At 49.4% G+C, this 22939-nt stretch overlaps 1 protein-coding gene across 7 annotated transcripts in view; it reads left to right on the forward strand.

Annotated features, from left to right (window-relative positions):
• Window positions 1–22939, forward strand: part of PTPRF (protein tyrosine phosphatase receptor type F) — a 392426-nt gene that overhangs the window by 326790 nt on the left and 42697 nt on the right. For 5 of the 7 annotated variants that reach the window (XM_055815291.1, XM_055815290.1, XM_055815295.1 and 2 more), the window contains 7 exons: window positions 2839–3032; window positions 9714–9740; window positions 11967–12084; window positions 14315–14893; window positions 15532–15629; window positions 21545–21798; window positions 22495–22585. In XM_055815291.1, coding sequence (XP_055671266.1) covers window positions 2839–3032; window positions 9714–9740; window positions 11967–12084; window positions 14315–14893; window positions 15532–15629; window positions 21545–21798; window positions 22495–22585 — 1361 coding nt within the window. The remainder of the gene's footprint in view (window positions 1–2838; window positions 3033–9713; window positions 9741–11966; window positions 12085–14314; window positions 14894–15531; window positions 15630–21544; window positions 21799–22494; window positions 22586–22939) is intronic. The other 2 variants (XM_055815294.1, XM_055815296.1) reach the window with 1 other exon arrangement.

Raw genomic sequence — 22939 nt, forward strand, 5'->3', positions numbered from 1 at the left:
GCCTGGGAGTGCTTTTCAAGCAGGACCAGAGGCTGTTGGGAGCAGCGCTTTGGTCAGCTGCTCCAGGGAGTGGGTCTCCACAGTTGCCCTGGAGTGGAGTAGGGGAATTGCTCTGCTGGCCCTCGCTGTGATATATGATGGTTGCCTCCAGGCTGTGGGTCAGATGTCCTGGCATGGTCCCACAAGGGTCCTGCGTGTATTAGCAATGCTTCCTGCACGCATGAGGAGGCATTACGCTGCTTTGCCATTTTGGATTTCTAGTGTTCGGTGGTGGTGGTTTACATTTTACTGAAGGTAATGTGAGTTCTCACAGCCAAAGGCTTCTCTCACATTATGAGATCGGGACTTAAAAGTTTACTTGTTGACCTGAAATCCGGCAAACTAAAGAGGGGAAAAGAAATCCATTTGAAACTTGTAGATATTGCAGGAAAGCTGCTTCCTTGCTCAGCTTCCAGGCAAGCCACAGCTTATATAAATCTGTTCTTCTGCTCAAGAGTCAGAATCCCACATGTACAGAACACTTTACTGGATACGACAGCTTTAAAGAGAAATTGCTTTGTATTAGCAGGGCTGTCAGTTATGTCATCATGACTTAAGCCATTTCCTTTGAAAGTGCCAGAGCTCAGGGTGACAGTAGGAGCTTCCATGGCTTCATGCTGACCCCAGAAGCTGCAGATTTAATGGGAGAAGAAAGACATGCAGCATCCAGGCAAAGAAAGGACGATCTCTGCATTGCCCAGTCAGCATAGCAAATTGAAACCAGACATGTTACAGTTTCCCTAAATGGGCTGCCACTGTCCCCCATGTCTCTGTGGCCCTGGGAAGTGGCATCTGGGAATGCTCTCTGACTGCATTCCTGGGCTTGCAAACACATCTGTGTGTGTCCTGCTGCCTGTATTGTTTGCTTCAGTTCTCATTCAGCAGAGTTGTAGCCCGGGGAAGCTGCTACCCCAGAAATGTCGCAACAAGCTCTCTCAGTTAGTTTTCAGGCACCATGGTTGGACGTTCCAGCTTAGCTGTCAGGAGCGATTTCATATCCCTCTGACATGCCGATGCTCAGTAGATACCCATGAGGAAATGAGAAATGCTAAACTGATGTGAAAATGAATTGTACTTCCCAATTTTGGGTTTCAGATGCAGCACATACTTCCCATAATGGGGTAGGATAGTGTTCCTTGAAACACTGTGGTCTGCTCATATTCACATCTTTTCATATCCCTGCAACATCCCTGTATCGCGCCCCGCCGAGGCCTCCCCCCTTCTCGTGCCAGCAGACCTCGACACACAGTTTCTGTCTGGTTCTCAGGGAGGATCTTGTTTTTTGCTTGGACTCCCAGCTGTGTGTGTGGGCAGGTGTCTTGCTAGGGCAGGAGAGCCCTGTGGCTTGTGCAAGGTCACTGCGCTAAGTGAATTGTGGATTACAGTGTAGGCTGCTCCAGCCAGAAGGTGGTAACTATTCAAGCACAGCCCCCTCCATTCCCATACCTTGAGGTGGCCTCATGGTGCTAAAATGCTCCATTCTTCTTTTCTCTATTTTATTTAATTATCTACAATTAAGAAGGACATCTGGGGAAAATAATGAATTGCCCTACAGCTTAAAAACTGTGCTTACCTGCTGGGTAGCTGTTTCATCCCATCTAGTTGGTTGAAATAGTAATACTCATTATGTCTGCTTGTCAGCTACCCATCCCAAATCTATCTAATACTTATTATTTGTTGCTGTGTTGAGAATTAGGGTATACGGGGTTCCAAACCCCTGGATTTTCCCAGGCAGTGGAGGGTGGAAAGGGTCCTGCAGTAGAGGTGCTAAGATGGAGCTCAGGTCCTTCATTCGGGTGCTGGGCACTTGGGTAGCAGCGGTATCCCCCGCAGGGCGTGCAGACCTCTTCCTCCCAGCTGCTTCAGCCAGAAGGAGCTTTCCGGGAGCAACCAAGAGGCTAATTTTTTAGCATTGACATTTTTGTCACAGTCAATGCAAGAGCAAAAAGTAATAAGGAGGTAATTTTTCCAAATGGTAAATAAGGGTATAAATACATTTTTAAACGGGCCTCACCTTGCAAGAAAATTGATATTTTCTGGGCAGTGTAATTTTTCATTTTATTATCAAAAAGCATTCAGCTAGCCATGCATGAAATACAGTCCCCAGAGCTGTCACAATCCCCACAGGCCCCTTTATCTGGCTGAGTTCAGTGACTGCTGTCTCTGAGCTCTGGGTTATTGTTTTAGGATGGTGCTTTTCCCCCTCATTAACCTCTTGCTGTCACAGGGGAAGAGCACGTGTGCACTCTGGCTGGTGGCAGGTACCAGGGCTCCCCGAAAGGCAGGCTTGGCTCCCAGTCACACTACCTGGGGCTGTTGGACTGCGTTTAAATGTATGCAGAGGGATCTGAGAGGAAGTGTTGTGACAGGCAGGATGCAAAGAAAGCTTCAAAACACCTGCCTCTGCTGCAGGGCACCCTGAGCTGCAGTTGGTTACATATTCTTCATATTCTGTTATGTTGTTGGATTATTCCTTGCTCCCCTACTGCTGGAGACTGAAGGGGGATAGAAGGACCTTGGGTCTGATCCAGCACAGTGGCTTTTATTAGGGGTGCTGCTGCGTATCACAGTCATGCTCTCTCCTACTTCGCATAGAAAACATGCTTGGATGCTGGGAAAGGGTCAGGGATATGGTTACGCTGGAAAACTGCAGTATTACGACCTCCTGGGCAAGCACGGGGCACTTGTGTCAGCGGGACCATCCTTGCAGTGAGCTGGAGGGGAGGTAGCAAAGGAGTGAGAGGTAGCTGACAGCGGTTGTGTGGTACCTGCTAACTGTCTGCCTTGTGTGTGTTGCAGTGCCCAGTGCCCCACCAAGAAAGGTGGAGGTAGAGTCCGTGAATTCGACGGCCATCCGGGTGAGCTGGAAGCTGCCCATCTCTAACAAGCAGCACGGGCAGATCCGCGGGTACCAGGTTACGTACGTGAAACTGGAAAACAACGAGCCCAGAGGACAGCCAGTGATCAAGGACGTCATGCTGTCGGAAGCACAGGTACAGTGTGGGGACTGTGGGCTGGCAGGCATGGCACCTTCCCTCTCTGCGGAGGGCCAGGCTGGATAGATCCAAGTATTCCTTGTACTTTTCCTGTGGCTGCAGAGTGTGGGACTCAGCCCTGTCTGAGCAAGGCGAACAGTTTATCCCTAAACTGTGGCTTACAAATGGGTAAAAAGTTCAATCAGGAAAGGATTGCTGTAGGAAAGATGATGTATTGGACAATGCTCCTCTCTTACCCCTTCTCCAACACGTACCTCTCTCTGCCTGCCATGTCCTGTGCAGATGCCAGCTGGAGCAAGCTGTGTTTTGGCAGTCAGTCTATAAACTATTGGAGAGTTCTAAGTAAGCCTTGAGTCCGCTTATTTCATGCTACTGACTGTGTTCAGGGTGAAGCTCCTCTCTTGGCAGTCTACAGGGGTGCTGCCTGCTGGCGGGGCACGGGTGGCTCTGCACCGTTGGTGGGCACAGCACACCAGGCTGGGCAGCCCTCCTCCAGCTCAACAAAGCCTCCCTTCCCTCCTGTTTTCGCAAGGCAGGGACTTGACCTTGCATTGCCTCTTGAAGTCAAACCACCAGTGAAGCCAACTGAGTCTGGGAAAGGCTAGGGGGAAAGGAAAAAAAAGTGAGGTGCAAGCCCACACTGCCTGTAAGTGACTTTGCCCTCTGAAATCCCCGTACAACAATTTGCTCATATTTATACAATCTCCTGGATATACCCACTGACTGAGAGCTGTGCTCCAGGCATGGATATGCCCTCTGCTCAGCCCAGCAATGAGTAATTGCCTCTTTCCCAGGGTCCAAGGAAAATTTTGGTGCCCTGTCTGATGAAATACAACTCTTCTTTGGAGCAAGGGTCCTTCGTCCTGGATGACCCATGCTGTTCTCAACAAAGATAATCGTATAAATGAAGTACAGGATCTGCTGCTGTTGGAAGCGACGAGTAATCGATTCAGAGCTGGCTTGGTTGAATGATGCCCAATATAAATACTGGAGAGCTGCAACGATTAATTGATCTGTCTTCTGAACGCAGCTGTGAATCATTTATGTGTTTGTCAGTGGGGAGTACAGTGCACAGAGGCAGCTTTACTCCCCATTCATATTCTGAAGGATAAAACACAGTAATAATGTGGAAGGGGAAAACTTTAAGAGAGAGGAAATGCTTTGAGGGTCCTTGCAGTGTTGTCTGGGGCAGGTCTCTGTTTATGTTTCATATGTTGCTTTATTTCAGTCATTAGAAAAGCTGCTTACTGCCCTTTCCTTATTCCAGGAGGGTATAATCTTCTGGGTTGTTTGAGCAATTGATGCTGTGTTGTTCAGCTGGAGTTTGGAGTTAATGGGTTGGTCCCAAGCATAGGTGGCTGAAGTTGGGAATGTTCTTGTTGGTGTTTTCAAATATTTTATGCTTGCCCAGCCAGTTTCGTTTTCGCTCCTTACTCATACATTTCAGAGAGAAAAAACCCATGGTAATGTGCAGGAATGAGGATGCCAGAGCCAGAAACTTTGCAAGGAGTGATGGATTTTGCATTATTTTGAATGTGTGCATCAAGGAGGCAAGTTGCTTAAAGCTTCCTGGCCTGCCAGACCACTTACCAGTCTTTTGTATTTGCTGAATTCATGTGAGAAAGTTCTTGGTTGCTATGATTTTATTTGTTCGGGGGGGTTTGTGGTGTGTATGGTGCTGAACTCATCCACTGTAGTTTTTGGATGAAAGCAAAGGCCAGAAGATAGTTGCAGAGAAGTGACTACAGTGAAGGAGTCATATCACTCTTGTGATGACTCTGCAGGAAAGAAGTTTCACTGACTTGGCAGAAGAGATCTTTATTTCCCAAAGGAGTGAGAAGCCAGGCATGACCTGTGCTTGTGATGAAGTACATCTGCTCCAGAAGTTGAAGAACCTTGTAAGAGCTGCCATCTTTCAGTACAGCCGTGCTGTACAAGATGTACAAAGTTGTACTTTGCAAACAGCCAGATCAAACTTTAACAAGTAGTCTTGGAAGAGTTATTTTCCATGGAAGAAAACAAAAAGATTCACTGGAACACTTCTCCCTGAAGGTCACAGGATGAAGATGACCAGAATATAGCTACAGTTCAGTACTCATAAACATTCATGAAGATTTATACCAGTGCACAAGGAGGGAATTAAACTGATTGAAAATCTGGGGTTCAAGAAGAAATTCTCTGGAAATGTAGGCAGAGCTCCTCCTCCTGCCTCACCAGGCTGTCAGCTGATTTTGAGTAGGTATGTACCATGTAATCTGCTTCCTGCAGATGGTAGGAAGACACTGGTATTAAAGCTGACTCGTGATTTTTCCTGATTGAAGATGAGAAAGAGAAGAGAGTAAACGAAGATGAAAGGAAAAAGGAAAGGGAACGGAGATGTTAGCTATGCAGATAATACAGATCCTGAGTTTTCAAAACCATTTGAGCAGAAAGGACTAAAACATCAGCAGAGAAGTAGTGGCCCTGGTGCTGGAGAGATCACATTTTATTTTACGGCCTCCTGCCTAGGGAGAGTAATCAGTTCTTAGGAAGGTCCTGCCATGGAGCTGAGGACTCTCCTCCCCTCTGTGGCTGTGCCTGTGACTGATTACCTCCATCAGGCTTCTCTGTGCCTTCCAGTCTGAGCTCTCACCTCCTACTGACAGACTGATGGACAAGCAAATGTGACCATGCCCTGTGGAGAAGCGCCCAGAGAGAGCATGTGTACTGCTGCAGAGCTGGGTCAGATACCCACGCCACCTCCTGCACAGGCACTGCCTATCATGGCTCAGCCAGGTCCCATGGTGGGTGGTGGCAGGAGATTCATTTCTGTGCCCTGGGTCTTGTGCACAACACATCTGAGCACAGAGAAAGCACCTTCGAAAGGAGCAGGGGCACCCGTGCGGGGTCTCAGCTGCACTCCATGACCCATACAAGTCCTCGCCAGCCCGCGGGAGCAGGGGGGACAGCAGGGCCGTGGGGCACAAGCATTAGGTTCTTCAGTGGAGGGGAGGGGTCCGCCTGCTTTCCGTGGTCTCCAATCCCTGGGCGGCTGCTGCGTGTCAGAAGGAGCAGTGGGCTTGATGCCCTCCATCCCTTCCCAGGTGCCAGGACTGTGTGCCCTGCACAGCTCAGCGCTGAGCCTGGAGCACTGGGCACAAAGGAGGCAGCAGGGCCAGGGGAGGACGGGCCTTCCCCCATGCAAGTGTGACTCTGGTTTGCTCCTTCCAAGACAGGCAGCTAGACCCTGCATGAATCTACCTGTTGATCCGTTGTGTCCTGCTGCCAGCCTGCTTGTCCTCGGCCCAGACTGGAACATCTTGAGGGGTGACTTTCTCCCCAGGCTGTAATGTGGCCTCGACAACTGCCTCGGCCCTCGACTGTGCAGTGTATCTGCCAGGGAGCCTGCTGCCTGCATTGCTCTGGGGATGCAGCGTGCACATCAGCCTCGCTGCTCACAGCCCTCTGCACATCCCGCCTGCCCGGAGAGCTTTGCAGCGCTTTTGCTGCTGGGAGCCAGCTGGGTACAGCTGGACGAGGAGGTCAGGCTTTATGGAAAAGAGACTCCTGACACCTCCTCCTACTCCTACTCCTACTCTGCAGGGTTGTGGCAGGGAAGAGGTGTGCTGCCCACAAAAAGGGCTGCAGGCTCACGGGAAGGTTGTGTGGTCTTCGCAGGCAGCGCTTCTCCATCCAGCTTGCAGACTGAGCGCACGTCCCATCGGCTTGCTCCAGAAGAGCAGGAAGAAGTAACAGCAAGCACTTCAAGCTGTTGGATTGAGATCAAAGGAGGAAGGGGAAGCAGAGACTTCTGTTCTCCCTGGGCAGTGCCCACCCCAGGCGTAACACAGAGGAATTTACAGCCTCCTTCTTTTGCTGTGTGATAGTCAAGGATCTTTACTTGGAACAACTCCTCATGCATGTGTACTCATCTAGGTAGGAGTCTGGCATGGAGGTGAGATGTACTCTGCTTTGTACGTGGAACAAATCTGAAAGGCGTGATCCAAGAGGCACTTCAGTAATGGACAGAGGTGAGATTCGGGAGCCTTAGACTGCTGCATCCCACAAGCTGAGCACCCAAGATTACATCTGGAGTTCCGCTGTTTTGCCAAAGTCGCTGAAGCCGAGAGGAGAACAATCTCCAGGAGAACCACGGTACCAGCTTCCTGTAGCTGGGGCTGTTCAGGAGGGCATGAGTCTGTCTTTTGCAAGAGCCATGGTTAGGGAAAATGGACATTCCCTGGTGAGACATGACTACGCTGTGCGGTGTTGAAGTGTAAAATGAAATGTTAAGGGATTGCAGCTGCCATAAATACACTCTGTTAGCTTTAGCACTTCCCTGAGCCATCCTGCCTCATGCACACAGCCCTGTCTGAGTTCTTTTTATGACGGCTCCTGGGCTTTTCAGATCAATTTGTCTTACTGACCAACCTTAAACAGTTTAGAAGCAATTGAGCTAGTTTAAGGAAGGAAATGTTTTGATCTGCAGATGATATTTTCATAATGAAACTGAATTTATACGAGGGTATTTATGCAGGCCTGGCTTTTCACTGTTACTCCTCCAGCACAGATCTCAAGGCGTTTCTTTGCACTCTGATCTGATGCAAGATTAAAGTCCACTGAAACATAAGAGCAAACAGTTTGAACATTAAATACTTGGTCTAAAATCCTAGTGGGTGATAAACTCCCTGCTGTGGTATGAGAGGCTGTGAGATGCAGGAGCCTCCTGAGCCCACATCCGCTCTGCTGTTCATTGCGGTGGAGTGTCACCTTCTGCTCCTGCAGCTCTGTGGAGGCATGTTGGGGTGTTACCATCCACGTGGCCCCCATACAGCAGGGACGTGGTGTCAGAGCAGAAGCGTACTTCTTGGAGAAAGAGCTACCAGGCCTTGTATCCTTCCTGTAGTAAGACTTTTGTTTCAGATCAGCAGGGAAGAGTGTGTGGTTGTTGGCCATGGTCTGGGCTGGCTGGCAGAGGTAGAATCTCAACAGCAATGACCTGGGGTGAGCTAAGCATGCGACACTGGAAATAACACCAACTTGTGTGTGGAAGGAGGGCCTTTAGTGACCATAATACTTAGTGAGGGCCTCGGCTTTATAGGAAGTCTTTAGGACAACTTGATCCTTTTGTTGAAATTATATTTTAAGATAGTTTAGGGGGATAGTTCTACTGCAGTCTCATGGCATCAAATAAAGTAACTATAATAAAATCTTCCAGGAACGTTTCTCCAATAGCTGTTTCTTTCTGAATTTAGAGAATAAAATGACAAATATTTTGAAGGTATACCATGTATTTTACTGCTGAGAAGAGTACTCTGCCACTGTGATAGGCTGCAGCCTGTGAAAGCCACCTCAAACAGCCTGACTACAAATGGCAACCTGAGGCTTTAATACCATTTAGTGCTTCTGCCACCCTTGCAGGTTCCCAGGCACTTCAGCAGCGTTAGCTGGACTTCCCGGTGTCCCGAGGAAGTCAGTGTCTGAGCGCCATTTCACAGCTGGCAGCTCAGACTCAGAAGCAAGGCTCACCAAGGCTCACACTGTGTGTCGGGGCAATAATACCTAAATTCCACTTTCATCTCTGTGCTTGAACCCATCGACCGGTGCTTCCTCCAGGCAGTTTTAGTAACCTGAGATGTAACGCATCACCCTGGCTGAGAGTTTGCTGTGATCTCTGCAAACCTGCCTTTGGTGCATCAACCACAAAGAGCAGTGCTACAGGCATGCGTGGCAGCAGCCAAGGTCTACTAAGTCTCACCACCCCAATGCAGCTTTGATGCTTTAGAACCCCAAATCCAGCCAGAAACCTGCGTGTTCCCTCTTCAGAGCCCTAATTGAGCTGCCGTGGCTGGGAATCCACATGAGTATTTGCTGGGAAATGGTTTGTGTAGAAGTCTTACCTGCAGGGCTGCTCTTGCCAAATGAGTGTTTGCCATTTGGTGTTGTGTAAATTGAGAGTGAGAAGCTGTTTCCTCAGTACGTGCACCAGTTTTAGCCTCGCTGCAAGCCATGCTGCGCCGCTGGAGTGGAGCAGCTTAGTGTGAAGCTCTGTGTAACATCTCAGCCTGTCTTGCACTGTTTACAAGAGACAGCACTTCTTGGTTTCTGAGGTCCCCAGAGCATTTTCTTGAAAATGATAAAGGAAAGAGAGGCTCTGTAGAAGTTGCATTGGTGCTCCGTGGCAGAGTTCCCTCTGAGTTTTATGTGTTGAAGTCTTTGGTTCTCAGCCAAGAGATGGTGGCTAGAGGATCACTAGGACAGAAACTGATGATTAGGCCACAGAACTGTTGTGAGTGACTTGTGGGGCAGCAGTCAGCCCCAGAGCCTTGGTACAAGCTGTCCCTTCTTACTTCTGCTCATGGAAGAGGCAGAAAAGTGCAAACAAAGCCAGAAGGGGAAAGGACTGTAAAGTTAAGAATGATGACCTCTTCACCCATATGAGAAGGAAGTTCTTTGACCCTGTTTGTGTGAATGATCTTAGATCTACTGCGCAGGCTAGCGGCATGTAGAAAATTGCTCTATGCCATTTCTTCCCTTGGCACAGCCTATGCCAAGTGACCCGCTGTGTATAAGTGTTGTAATCCCCCCAACCCAGTCTTGCTAACCCCTGCTGTTGTCATTGTCATTCCCTTCCTACACGTTGCCCCTTAAAATTCTGTGTCTCCATTTTTCTCTCCTCCTTCCTTTCTCCCCCATCAGTGGAGAGCTGAGGACTCCGTCGACCATGTAAGTACCACTTGTGTGTATTCCAGGTTGGAAAAGAGGGGTTTGGTAAATCGATTTGTGAATTTTGTAGACACAGTGCTGTCAAAACATCCCTTTCACTCTCTTAATGAGGCTGGAGAGTTACATTGTGAAACCTTCCACAAGCAGCAAATCCAGAGAAAATTGGCATTTAGATTGCTACTAAATGCAGAAAAGCAATTGACATTTCCTATAATCTGTATTTCCAGCTTGTTGCAGTGCAGTTTTAGGCAAGCTCAAGTGATCGACTCAGAGGTGCATCCTACTTTCTGCAGTAGTTGGCCCACCAAGTTACATGGTAAAATTAGATATATAATCTTTAAGCCACATTGATCATAGTCATAAAAAATAACCTACACTCTCAACCGTGACCTTTGGCTGAAACACAGATAGTAATAAGAAAGCAATCACATTTAAACAGTTAAATCCAATTTTCCCACATAATTTTTAAATATAAACTCGGAGGAACAAAGTAGAAAATGACCTTTTTAGAATCAGCAATTCCATTACGTGCCCTACTGTGAGCTTCCCCAGCACGATGTATTTCTCCTGCTTTATACGGAGGATTCTTGCTCGTAGTGGCTTTGTCATGACAGCACTGTGTTTACATTATGCAATCAGACCTTCTTTCATCCATCCCTCATCGCTCTCCCCTCCTCCCAGCTCGCTTGCTTTGCTCCTGGTGGCATGCTTTTGCGTGAGAATTTCTCTTTGCATGGATTTGGGAGGAGTGAATTCTCTTGGGATGTTCAGAGTCTGCAGGTTTCGTGTGAGTGCTTCCCCTGCGGGTCCATTGGCACCGATCGGACTGCGCGTCCACTCACCCGCACACATGATCTGCTGCAGGGGCGGAGTTGGGATCGGACTCTGGTTCACACGGTGATTTTGGCGGGGTTCTTGTTGGTGCTTGTTGATTTTTCTCTGGGCTGGCTGGTTCCGCGATGGTAACGTGGTGGTTTTCATGAGTAAGCCTGGGCAGGTAACCTGAACCAGCAGCACTGACTGGAAGTCAGCAGGTTTAATAGCGTGGGTGTTTGTGCGAGTGATGGGAGACTGGCTGTGCTCTGAGAGCAACCGCAGGTGCCCCTTGTACCCCTCAAGCTGGCAGGGATGCCCCAGGCAGAGATCAGACCCCTGGAGCAGCCTCTAACAGTGCCCATGCGGCCTGTCCTCAGCAACTGGAGATTAACCCTCTCCATCTCTGCTCTTCTTGTCTGCAACCAACCGAGAGCCCCTGTCTCCTTTCCAAAAGCTTCTCCAGCCCGGTTGTCTCTTGCTCCCTGACCTGATGGGTTGTTAGTGCTAATGGCCCAGTTGCTTTCACAGCACCCACAGATAACTGCAGTTCAGGGGTACCTGCCCTGAGCTCACTGGGAGCTGCTGAGCTCACTGTGTTTGCTTGTTTCAGGCCTGGCCAGCCAGGCTTGGCACGAGTCATGTTGCCGCTGGAGGCCAGGAGGGAGGAGCAGCGCTCCCCTCTTTGATCTCAAATTGAGGTGCAGAGCCATGCCCTCCTCCTGCCCAGAGGAAACCAGAGCATGCAAGGATGCTAGGACCCCTGCCGAGTCCGCCTTTCTGCTGCCAGACCTCCCATAGTGCAGGATTTTCCCTCCAGGTCTTGCCAGCGTCTTGCAATGACCCCATCCCATCCCTGCAACGCTGTGCCTGGCAAGGAGGGTGAGCATGATGCTGTAGCACTGCAGGTGCTCCCTGCCTGGGGCCCCCCGCCCCTGCATTGCCTCTCTGTGCTCCCCGAGGCTCTGCTGCAAGAGGCAGCTTTAAAAATCCCCAAATTAGCCCCTAAGAGATTTCCGCAGCCAGCTGAACTGGCTTTTGCTCTGGTTCACAGCTCCACAGTCCTCTTACTCTCAGGTTTCACGCAGGACCATCTCTGGAGCAGATCTCCCTCTTGGCAGAAGCCGTGGGAGAGCACAACTGCTGACACAGGTTGCTGGTGGGTCCTCGGAAAGGCCAAGTGTTAGAGGCAGGGTTGAAATTAGGCAGGTGAGCGTTGCGAGTGGCAGCACTTGTAGTTTGCTGGCTCTGTGCAAGATGCGTGTGTTTCAGTGCGATGCGTGAGTGTGAGCCAGTGAGTGTGTCGGTGTGTTGCTGTTGGAGACACTGACCCCAGTGCCCTCTTGCTCACTCCAGTAACAAGCATTTGCTCTTCTCGTTTGCCTCTTCTCTGCCCCGTGGATGAAATCCCAGGAGACAGTCATTGGAGGCCTGCTGCCAGAAACCACCTACTCTGTCACAGTCGCTGCCTACACCACCAAAGGAGATGGTGCCCGCAGCAAGCCAAAAGTCATCACCACCACAGGGGCAGGTGAGTGTGGGGAGTGGATGCCACAGCCACAGTAGGGGTGGTGGTAAAACCTCCCAAGAGGTGCATGGGGAGTATGGCCAAGGCACCTGTACGAGAGGAAGCGAGAGGGCTGGAGACGCTGCAGAGGTACATACTCTTGTGATCTCCAGCCCTTACTTACAGGCTTTGCCACTGGATCACCTGAGCAAAGTGCAGCAAACAGATGGACAGACACTGCCAGGGCCTGTGAGAGAGCAATGAAACTCATGGGTCTGAGCTCATCTGCATAGTCCAGAGACCTGGGAAGAGGAAGCCTGAAAGTCCAGGCCCTCCTCAGCTTTGGAGTCATGGCCTGTCCTCACCTTGTTCTCGCAGGCGAGTGCCATTTCTTGCTTCCTGCAGTAACTGGGATGGCCCCTGGCACAGGGGGCTCCTCGAGGTGCTTCTCAGCTCCCCCCCAGCCATTGCTACTGCTGCCTCCCCAGGCTTATATAGGTGAGCCCAGCTGCTCCTAGAGTCATGGTAAAATCTGGAACACAACAAATCCTGCCATAGGAGTGCTGCGAACACAACTTCTAGGTCCTGGTGATCCCAGCCAGGTTGGTTCTGCTATCTCAGTAGAGACTCGTACCCTGTGCCTAGTGCAACACGGGATCCTCAACCTGGAGCAGGGGCAGCCAGGAGTTCATCAGGTGCTTTCCTCCGGATGCGGTCAAGCTTGCCTTTGGCAGTGGCACCAACTAGTTGACATTGTCTTGTCCACGATTTCCACTCACTAGACCTGTCCTACAACCGATAATCCTGCTGCTTCCTCACACCAGCCGCAGGAACAGTATTTACCACTTGTTATTATGGGAATGCAGCTTGTGCAAACTGAGAGCATTTGTTCCTGGTGCTTTTAAACAAGGAACAGCTTGCCATCTCCTCCGCGCTGCATATGGGGAGCTCCAGAGGTAGTTTCCACTGTCACAATCTCAAATGCTGTCTCCCTTGTGCCTCACCATGATGTATGCTCTGTTCATCAAATTGCTACAGCTGTCCTATAAACAGGAAAAGCTTCTTAAACATCCCAGTGTTGCACTGTAAACCACAGTGGGTCTTCCCATGTTATGATGCACATTTAAAGTTAATATTTGGAATCAGCTTTGAAAATTATGTGTCCCTTAATACTAGCTGCTGTTAGACATTGTATTATGAGTGCAAGGAGGATGGCACTGGCAGTGGAAATGTAATTGTACGTCTTAAATAGGTACAAAACCACCCCCAGAGCTGCCTTTGTACAGGCTCGTCTGCAGGCTTGACCTCAAAGGAGAGTGTTGGTATCGCCCTCTGATGGCAAAATCGGGGCATAATTCTGTCAAAAGCATTTTTCTCTTGTGATCGTCTGTGGGCTCATACATTTCAAAACTGTGCAAGGATATGTAACTAGGTTTGGCTACAATCCCATTTTCGTTTTCATATCGATGGCCCCATTCCTTTGATTCTGAGTATCTTCCCTATCAGTTGATTTGTTTACAAATCTAAGCTGATGTGAAGACGCATCCTTTTTTTAACTGAAGGAGATCAAGGTATTAAACCATCAATTTAAAGCCATCAGTTCCTAACCAGTGACGACAGCACCCCTTGACTTGTGCAGCATAAGCAAAAATCCTGTGGAACGCTTGTGTTCACCTCTCACATCAACACTGACATCACGAATCTGCTCATCAGCTAAACCAAAATGTATTCTGATGGCAAACAGCCCGCCCAGCTCTGCTCGCTGCCTCTGCAGATGGTAAAACTGCAAGGTTTCAGGATGAAATTTGTCTGCCTCCAGACAGATCAGGATGCTGGACTCGGGCTTCTGTGTGCCTGTTGTGATACAGTGCACTGGGGCCAGCATCCAGTGAAGACCACTGATTGGGAGGACGATCTTCTCAGATCTTCTCTGAGATAAATATTATACTTTGAGGTACCTTAAACCTTTCCTGTAATAGGGGATGGATTTTGGGGCTGGATATGGCTGAATTGATTCTCTGTTTAGATGGCAGCACATGGGAAAATGGCAGCCAAGAGCTGGCTAGCTCCAGCTTCCCTCACCACCGGATTAGGGTCAGTCTGCCTCTATCCATGTGAATTGTCTGTCATCCTCTTCACCCTGTTTTCTGAACTTTCCCACTTTCCTCAATCCTCACGGACTGAGCAGCACAGAAGCGGTCCTTCCTTCCCCTCCTCCCAGGCTATAGATGGTCATTGTGTGTTTATGTTGCAGTCCCGGGGAAGCCCACCATGATGATTAGCACGACAGCCATGAACACAGCCCTCATCCAGTGGCACCCACCCAAGGAGATGGTAGGGGAGCTGCTGGGTTACCGGCTGCAGTACAGACGTCTTGATGAGGAAAAGATGAACACGATAGACTTCGGGAAGAGAGACCATCACTACACTGTGACCAACCTGCACAAGGGGGCCACATACCTCTTCAGACTGTCTGCCAAGAACAGAGCTGGCCCAGGAGAGGAGTTTGAGAAGGAGATCACTACTGCGGAAGATGTGCCAAGTGGCTTCCCGCAGAACCTGCGTGTGGTGGGTCTCACCACTTCCACCACAGAAGTTGCATGGGACCCCCCAGTCTTGGCAGAAAGAAACGGCAAGATCGTCAACTACACTGTGGTATACAGGGACATAAATAGCCAGCAGGACCTCGTTAACATCACCAGGGACACAAGTATCACTTTGACGAATCTGAAGCCAGATACCACTTACGACATCAAAGTGAGGGCCCGCACCAATAAGGGGGTTGGGCCGCTCAGCCCCAGCATCCAGTCCCGGACCATGCCTGTGGAGCAAGGTAAGTGCCCCGCTAACAAGCCCTAACAGCAAGCTCTGCCTCCGGGACAGGGACCTTTGCTTTGGTTCACGAGACTACGTTCCCTTTCGCTCTGGCTAATGAGATCAGGTACAGTGTGCTCCCTAGTCTAAAACTAGTTCGGCGAGGGGAGGCTCAGCGAAGGTTTCCTTAAAGTTGCTGTTTGAGGGGAGAGGGGCGTTGGTGGTAGCTTAATTGCCTTTGTTGCTCCACAGGCACACTTTGATGTTTTATCTGTACATGAAAGGCTCTTGCTTGAACTGGAGCCGGCAGCTGGGTAGGATCATCTGCAGATCCAGTACCTGAGCACCACTGTTCTTTGATCGTGGCAAAGGGCCAAGAGAGTGTGAGTGGAGGGGGGAGAAAGGAAGGCTGCAGTTCAGCCTACAACTTCCTTTCTGTGATGCTGGAAAGTATAGTCAAAAAGCAAAACTCCACTGGAGACTGGGGACTTGGTAAAAGGCTGTTGCTCTTTTCTCCTCATCCCTCGCTTCTCTGCTGTAGCTGAACTCTTTGACCTCTGCTGCTGAGTTAGACAAAGAGAGACTTGGAGCCAAGCTGCTGCCTGGCTCCCTCCTGACTGGCCTTACAGCGCTCAAATATCTTGTTTTTCATTCCAGTGTTTGCTAAGAACTTCCGCGTCAATGCCGTCATGAAAACGTCTGTGTTGCTGAGCTGGGAAGTGCCTGACTCCTATAAATCTGCAGTGCCTTTTAAGGTAAGGGTGGGATGCAGAGGACAGGGAGCTCTACCTGTGGCAGTGAGCAGGACAGTGGAAAGTGGCATCTTGACCTGCCATGATGTTTTCAGGCCATCACCCAAGAGACGAGCAGGGTCACGTTGCTCACTGCCCTGGGTTCTTGTGGAGCTCAGACCTCCAAGCCTAAGTTATGTATCTGCTCTTACTTTTGAGCACCCACACGTGAACCACTGGCACACAGTAGAGCACAGAAAGCTGCTTGCTTTCCTTCCTCTCAGCCTTCTTTGGCCAGAAGGTGTGTAGTTTTGTTTCTTTCTGTTTTGATCAGTTGTGGAATGGCCAGTAAGCATGGCTCGTGGTAACAAAACAGGAGTGAATAATGATGGCTGAAGCACACCAACAGGAAGTGCCAGGCAGTGAAGGCATGTGCTGAGCAGAGGCAGTGTGAGAATGCGGATGTCTTGGGGATCATAATATGTATTTCTGGCTTCGCACCATCTGGCTAGAAACCGATCTTGAGCATCAAGTACCTTGATAGTGCCTCGGAATTAGTTGCCTTTTCAAAGGCAAATGGAAACTGGTCCAGCATCCCAAATCACTGATGCTTTTCCCATGAGCAGTTGTGGTGGTTTTTTACGCAGTCCCAAGCAGTGCTTCACTCCTCCATCAGCTTTCTCAAGTAACTTGTTACCTAGTATCACTTGGCCGGGGCCTACTGGTCAGGCTGGCCATTGCAGCTCCGAGACAGTGGTTACACAAGCTTGTCCTGATGCCTGACTTGGTTGAAGTATGAAAAGTCATAAATGCGACTTAATTGCAACAGACCACCAGGAAAAAGTGGTCTGAAAACCAGCCAGTGAATCAAACTAAGGATGACTCCTTTTGCAATGTGTCCTGTCTCAAACATCTGTATTGCCTTTATGAGCTACTGCAGAGCATCAAGGGAGATGCATAATCTCAGGGAGTGAAGGAGAGAAGCATCATCACCCTTCCAGAAGGTGTTACAGGTGTGAGCAGCACAAGATGTGTCAGTGCAGAGGGAGCTCTGCAGGAATGGCTGCTGCTCTCTTTTTCTGCATCACAGTTCTGGATGTAGTGTCATCCACCAGGCTGCAGACAACACTGATGTCTTCCTGCTCTTATCTGTCCCCCAGTGCAGATCACAGAGTGGGTAAAAGACTTGAGTGCGGTGGAAATTTCTACAGATCTCAGTGCAGCTTGTCTCCTTTAAGAAACAAGACCAACATGTCACATTGCCAAGGATAATCTTCCACCCAGTTTCAGCAGCTATCTGCTGCCTCTGCAGAGGTGGCCAGGGGTGGGAGCAGTGTGACTTCCCTTCCTTCTTGCACAGGCATCCTGCCGTGCTGTGCCTCAAGAGCAAATGCAAGGCCTGCATGAGCTGTGGAGACCCACAGCCAGCAGAATGAGGGGAAGGTCCTGAACTGCCTCTACATCAGACACTGTGTGAGCACCTCCCCTTCCTTGTTACACTCTCCTTGTTTAAATCCTGAAGCTGAATTACCATGATCAATAGCAGGCACTTGTTAACATGCAGCGTTTAGCTGAAGCAGACACGGCTTTTGTGAAGACCTTCTGGTATTCAAAGCTTTCCCAGATGTAGGGTGCATTAGGATCAGTGTTCTGATATCTGGCCGCAAGGAACTTCACAGAGCCCTGTTACTTTGCACTCTGCTGGAGAACCAGTCTGCTTCATCTTGCCTTATTCTTGTGGCACAAAGCCCACGTCTCTCTCTGACAGCACAGTGCTAGAAAGGGACAGTGTGACCTTTGGAGCATTACTGCCACATAAGGATGGTGGAGTGGCTGGAGGTAGCCAGGAGCCAAGGACATAATGCTGATGCCTTGTAGCTGTGATTGTTTACACAGACGGTGACTCAGGGTCTGCCCCTGCTGCGGGTTAAACCTCAGATGACACAGAAGCAGATGGCATTAGCCACTTGCTAACTGAAGAGCAGTCATGCAAATGAGAGTGTTAAAAGGATAGTTCTCTAATAGTGTCTTCTTTCTATTAATGTTCCTAGACTTGCAGGCACACATGAGTCAAGGCCGGGAGCTAAGAGGGTCAGCTCCAGGTCGTTGATTGTGCCACTCAAAAGAAATCCTTAACCTTCAGGACTTCGTATTTTTATAAACAAGGCACCTCTCTCCTCTAATTCAGGCACATGAGATGCTGAGGCCAGAGCCTAATACTGTAACTAGCATAGCAGATAAATCTCCATGGGAACAATTAGTATTATCTACACTTGATAAACAGTCTCATGCTAAATCTATGTCCCAAAGGGTGTCATATTCTACGTTAACAGATTTAATTAAAGTAGATATTGTTCTGACAATGAATAGTAAGGCACAGGCAGGACTGATGCTTTTTTGTTTTTATAGGGGATGAACTGAGACCTTAGGAATTTTCATTGCTACCAAATCAATAATGAAGGTTTGACTTCTCTTTGGGGAATTTTCACAGCTTCTTCTGGTCCAGGAGATAAATTCCGTGTAAAATGTTGCCCAGCAGTTGTGGCGGAACAGAGGCACTATTCCTTTTCTGTTCCGGTGAGCTTGCAGAAAACTGTTCTGGAGCTTTCATGGAAAGTGCAAGATATATACAATCTTCTCCTTGGGGAAACTGCACTTTCCCGAGACGAATTTTTCAACTTAAGGGCAGGACAGAGGATATATCAGTTAAAGGCAGCATCACAAGGTATTCAACAAATAGGGAGAAGGAACAGCACCTTTTGAAAATTATGATGGTACTGGTTCAGAAATAACCCTGAGAATGCTGGGCAGTGCTTTCTCACAGTGTGTCCCATGGAATGTAGTAATTACTCCTGCCCGCAAAAGAGGCAACCTTGTCTGCTTCTCCATCAAGTCATTATCTTTTCCAGTGTTGCACACTATGTGTCTTTTCATCTTTTAGTTCAATACATTCTTTGCTGCCTTGAAATCAAGCAGCAGACCTTCAGCAGTGACATTTGGACCCACCTAGCCTTGCCAATCTTCTCTTGTGGGTAAGAGCAGCACAAATGACATTTTACAGCAGTCCATGGGCTAGTCAGCAATGTTTGGCAGTTCAGAGCCCTTGGGCCAAATTTGCTGCTGACTTAAGTAGTTACCAGTGGGCCATGATGCAACCTCTAAATAGCATTCCTGCTCGAGCTCCCGGGCATCTTCAGCTGCACACTGTTTCTGAGACTTTACATTATTGTAAGGTTTGTGTAGAGGCCTTAACTAATGACGCATAACATTTGAGAAGACAATGTGTTATGGCAGGTAAAGGAACGTGGAACTGCTACAGCAACTGGGAAAAGGGGGGATGGTGGAGAATGCTTCAGGAAAGCATTGCAAATGCCAATTTCACTGTCTTTAGACACAAATGTCTGTGTATGGCAGTAAAAATTATCATCTGGTGTCAGGACTGAATCAGAGACTGTGTCCTGACCAGTTCCAGTGCAGAGCCTGCAAGGAAACTGAAGTGCCTGACCATCTCTTCTGCATCCTGTTGCTCCAGGAGAACAGCTACATCCCCAGCAGGTGCCTCATGTGTAGGCAGTTAGTGGGCGAGTGTCTTCCCTAGAGCACACACAGAAGCAGTTCATGATACTTTTACCAGGAAAGAATTCATAATGAGAAATCTCATCTGAGAGGCAGCAGAACTCTGTGGGTTTTGCATCCTTCCAGCATAGCTCTTAAAGCTGGAAGTTCGGTTTTGTTCAAGTCTGTGTTGGAGCGCATGAAGAGAGGTCCCACTGCTCCACCAGGACACCCCCGGACTTGCTCTCATTGGGAATATCTGGACCTGTACTATTGCATTATCATTGCAACGGATGGTGCTGGCACAGACTGCAAAGCTGCTCAGATGACTTGAAGTCTAGCACTCCTGTCTTTGTTGTGCCTACTTCTGTGTCAGAGCAAGGTGAAACCTGCCGATTAAATATCTGTGATATTCCAGCCCTATAAGAAGCATTTCTTCATTTCACCTTTTTCACTCACATTAGCACCCACCTGATGTACATGTCTTCAGAGAAAGGGGTTAAAGCCCAGGAGAAAGTATCTTAAGAGGAGTCACAGCAGAGAACAATTCCTTCCTCGCATCCTACCTCTGACAGCCTTTCCTGCACATGGGCCAGCCAGCAGGGGCTTTGTCCCTGAAAACCTCTGTTATTTTAGTTCTTGGTACTCATTTTTGCAGTTCATCCCTGAAGATTGTAGTATGTCAACAAATGTGATTGATTGCATCTCTTCTCCATTGCTGGCTCCTCACCGCTGCTCTGTTGGGAGTCTCGTCTCAGCCACAAAAAATCTGGGGCTCTTTTCCCATCCACACCTCCATGCAAAGTGACCTGAAGAGGATTTGAAGTATGCTGCAGATATCACTGTTTGGATAGCACAAAAGCAGAGCTGCCTAGCCTGGTCCCTGTGCTCCGTTGTCCTTCATATCTCTTTCCAGGGCCTCCCTCCCCCTCCCAGCTCCAGCACTAAGCATTAGAAGAGTGCTGATCAGCTGCCCTTGCCCCAGCAAGCCAGCAGCCTTCTGCAGATTTCTGCCACCTGCTGAAAAGGTGACTTGGAAGGTTTGGTCCCTCCCTTGCTGCCTGCATCAGCCTGAACAGTGGACTCAGCTGGTGAAAAATCTGGTTTACCTCAAGTAATTTTTCTTCCACAGAGCTGTCTTCCCTCTCAAGGCTGCTGTTGGAAAGAGCATGTTTTACTGTGTGGTCTCTGTCTGTGACACATAATAACTGCCATGGTTTAACATGCTCCAGCTCTGCCATTGCCAGTTTTTGGCATGCTGTGTCTCTGCACCGCTATCAGGAATCCAGCACTCCTCTGCCAGGCTGGACAGTCGCCTGGTGGAAAGAAACAGGCTGGTTTATCACAGCTGGGGCACAACCTCTGGTCTCTCCAGTTCTGTACACCCCATTTGTCTCTGTCTCCAGGAACTGCTTGAGTTTCTGGCTTTGCAGAGGCAGTGCCCAGGGTTTCGGGTACAGGAGTTGTTCCGTCAGGATTGAGTTTCCCAGGGCAGACAGGCTGTTTGGTGCAGCTAATCCACCAGTGCCTATGGCTGCTGTGCCTTGGGGGGGGGGGGGGGGGGTGGTCCTGCATATCTGCAACACTGAGGGCACTGAGAAAATGTCATTAGCTGAGGGGCTGGTGGGCCCAAGGTGGGAAGCTGTGCATGGGGGCTGCCCGGGGCCACCAGCAGCTCTGCCCTGCCCTGCCTTGCCCAGCAGCCCCTTGCAAGCACAGCAAGGAAAAGCTGCAGGAATCTCCTGCCCATAGCTGCCACAGCACCAGCATCTGTTGTCATGGCAACAGAGTGTCACACCTGCAAAGCCGCTGTTTTGGGTACCAGTTTGTGAGCCCTTCGTGGAATTTGTCAGATAGTTGGTACAGCATGTAACTCCCCCCCAGGTCACCTTGCTGGGATGGGGTTGCTCTGCATAAACCATTTGATCAGGCATCAGCTGGTAGACACAGGAGTGACACCAATTTAAAGCAGGCAGGATTTTACACCAAAAGCATATTGTGCACTGTAGCCTCGTGAGACTAGAAACAAAGACCCATTCATCTCCGCATGAGGGCAAAGCACAGCCATCTGGATTCCTCCCTCGAACCGGCACTAAAAAGCAGTGCATGTGTCACCAGCAGCCTCACAGCTAGCACAAGCCACCGGGCTTTGCTGAGATGACCCTTCCTCTGCCCCATCACTGCGAGGCACAGGGAGCACAGCTCAACTTTCTGCTGGGGGTTGCTCTTTAACTAAAGATTTATGGCTGTTTATGAAGCACACAGTAGCTGAACCACCTGAGGGAGGGCCCAGAGCCAAATTGTCACCTCTAATGCTGCTATTTTGAGGGTGAGTTTTCATCAGCAGCTGTCGGCTGCATGAGTATGTCCTTTTCCTGTTTCAGATTCTGTACAATAGCCAGAGTGTGGAGGTGGATGGCCACTCGATGAAGAAACTCATAAGTGACCTCCAGCCAGACACGGACTATTCTTTTGTGCTAATGAACCGTGGCAGCAGTGCTGGGGGGCTCCAGCACCTTGTCTCGATCCGCACCGCTCCTGACGTCTTGCAAAGCAAACCCATCGCCACAAACAAGTACATACAGGAAGGAAAATTCACACTCACCCTTCCCAAAGTCCAGACCTCTGTGCCGGTTAGGTAGGTGCCATGCCTGGGTGGAGGAGGCAGGGTGGGGGCCTAAAGATGGGGAAAGAGGTAGGGCAGACCACTGCCAGCTTGTGGATTGGTAACCTGGGAGTGAACTTCGAAGCAGGCTACAGTACAGAGTGAGGCACTTACTCGTAACATGGGATCACGCTGCTGGCTCTTTCTGAGCAAATATTTATGTACAATAAAATTAAGACAATTCTTTGACAGTTTGCCCTCACTCTGATGGGTATACTCCAGATGCTACCAGCAAAAACACAGTTGAGGCTCAGGAGGGACTTTCTCTGACACTGTATAATATCCTTTAAATAAATAATGCCTAAAGCCTCAAGGAGATTAAAAAAGCGAGTTTGTAGAAGTCCTATTTGTTACTGTGGTATCCTTGCACTGAAGCACAATTCCCCCAGGGTTCTTGCTACAATCCGATTATATAAATGTCCTTCTCACAGCTCCTCCACCACCCTCTGGAGCACAGTCTGTAGATCTTCATTAACCTAATGAGTGCTAATGGGAGTGTTCTCTGCTCTGGTGCAGCTGGAAAGCCAGCCTTTTCCTTACTGAAGCCTTTTGCTGCTTAGAGGGCAGGGAAAGGAGCAGGTCATCCTTGAGAGGCATATGGCACATGTTACTTGGTGACCTGCCAGAGATGACTTGGGGTCCAGTGCTTACATTTTCCTTCCTTCACAGGTGGTACTACATCGTGGTTGTGCCAGCAGATCAGAGCACCAGCAGCCCAACTGCTCGATGGCGGACACCTGATGAGATGGAGCTGGACCAGGTAGGCATCTGTAGCAGCTGATGTGATGGAAGTGGCTCTTGGGTGGCCCGGTGTGCTTTGCCCAGGCCTCCTGGCAACAGCATGGGTGCAGCAGCATAGGTATGTCAGAGATGGGAGGCTGTGGGACATGTGGTGGCCACTCAGCCTTTCTTGGCTGGTGACAGCATATAGGAAGGAGGCTGGAGTCAAGCAAGGGAGAAGCCACCTCCCAGAATGTGCCTTATTAGGAGACCACGCTTGAGTGTCTCACAGCTCTGACCAGGACAGATCCTGTCTCAGGTTGTATGCTTTTTGCAGCCTTTTTCAGCTGAAGCAATTTGATGCTAATTTGAAAACAAGCTAGAAGAGAAAGAT

This window comes from Falco peregrinus, chromosome 10, assembly GCF_023634155.1.
Source record: "Falco peregrinus isolate bFalPer1 chromosome 10, bFalPer1.pri, whole genome shotgun sequence".
Taxonomy (NCBI): domain Eukaryota; kingdom Metazoa; phylum Chordata; class Aves; order Falconiformes; family Falconidae; genus Falco; species Falco peregrinus.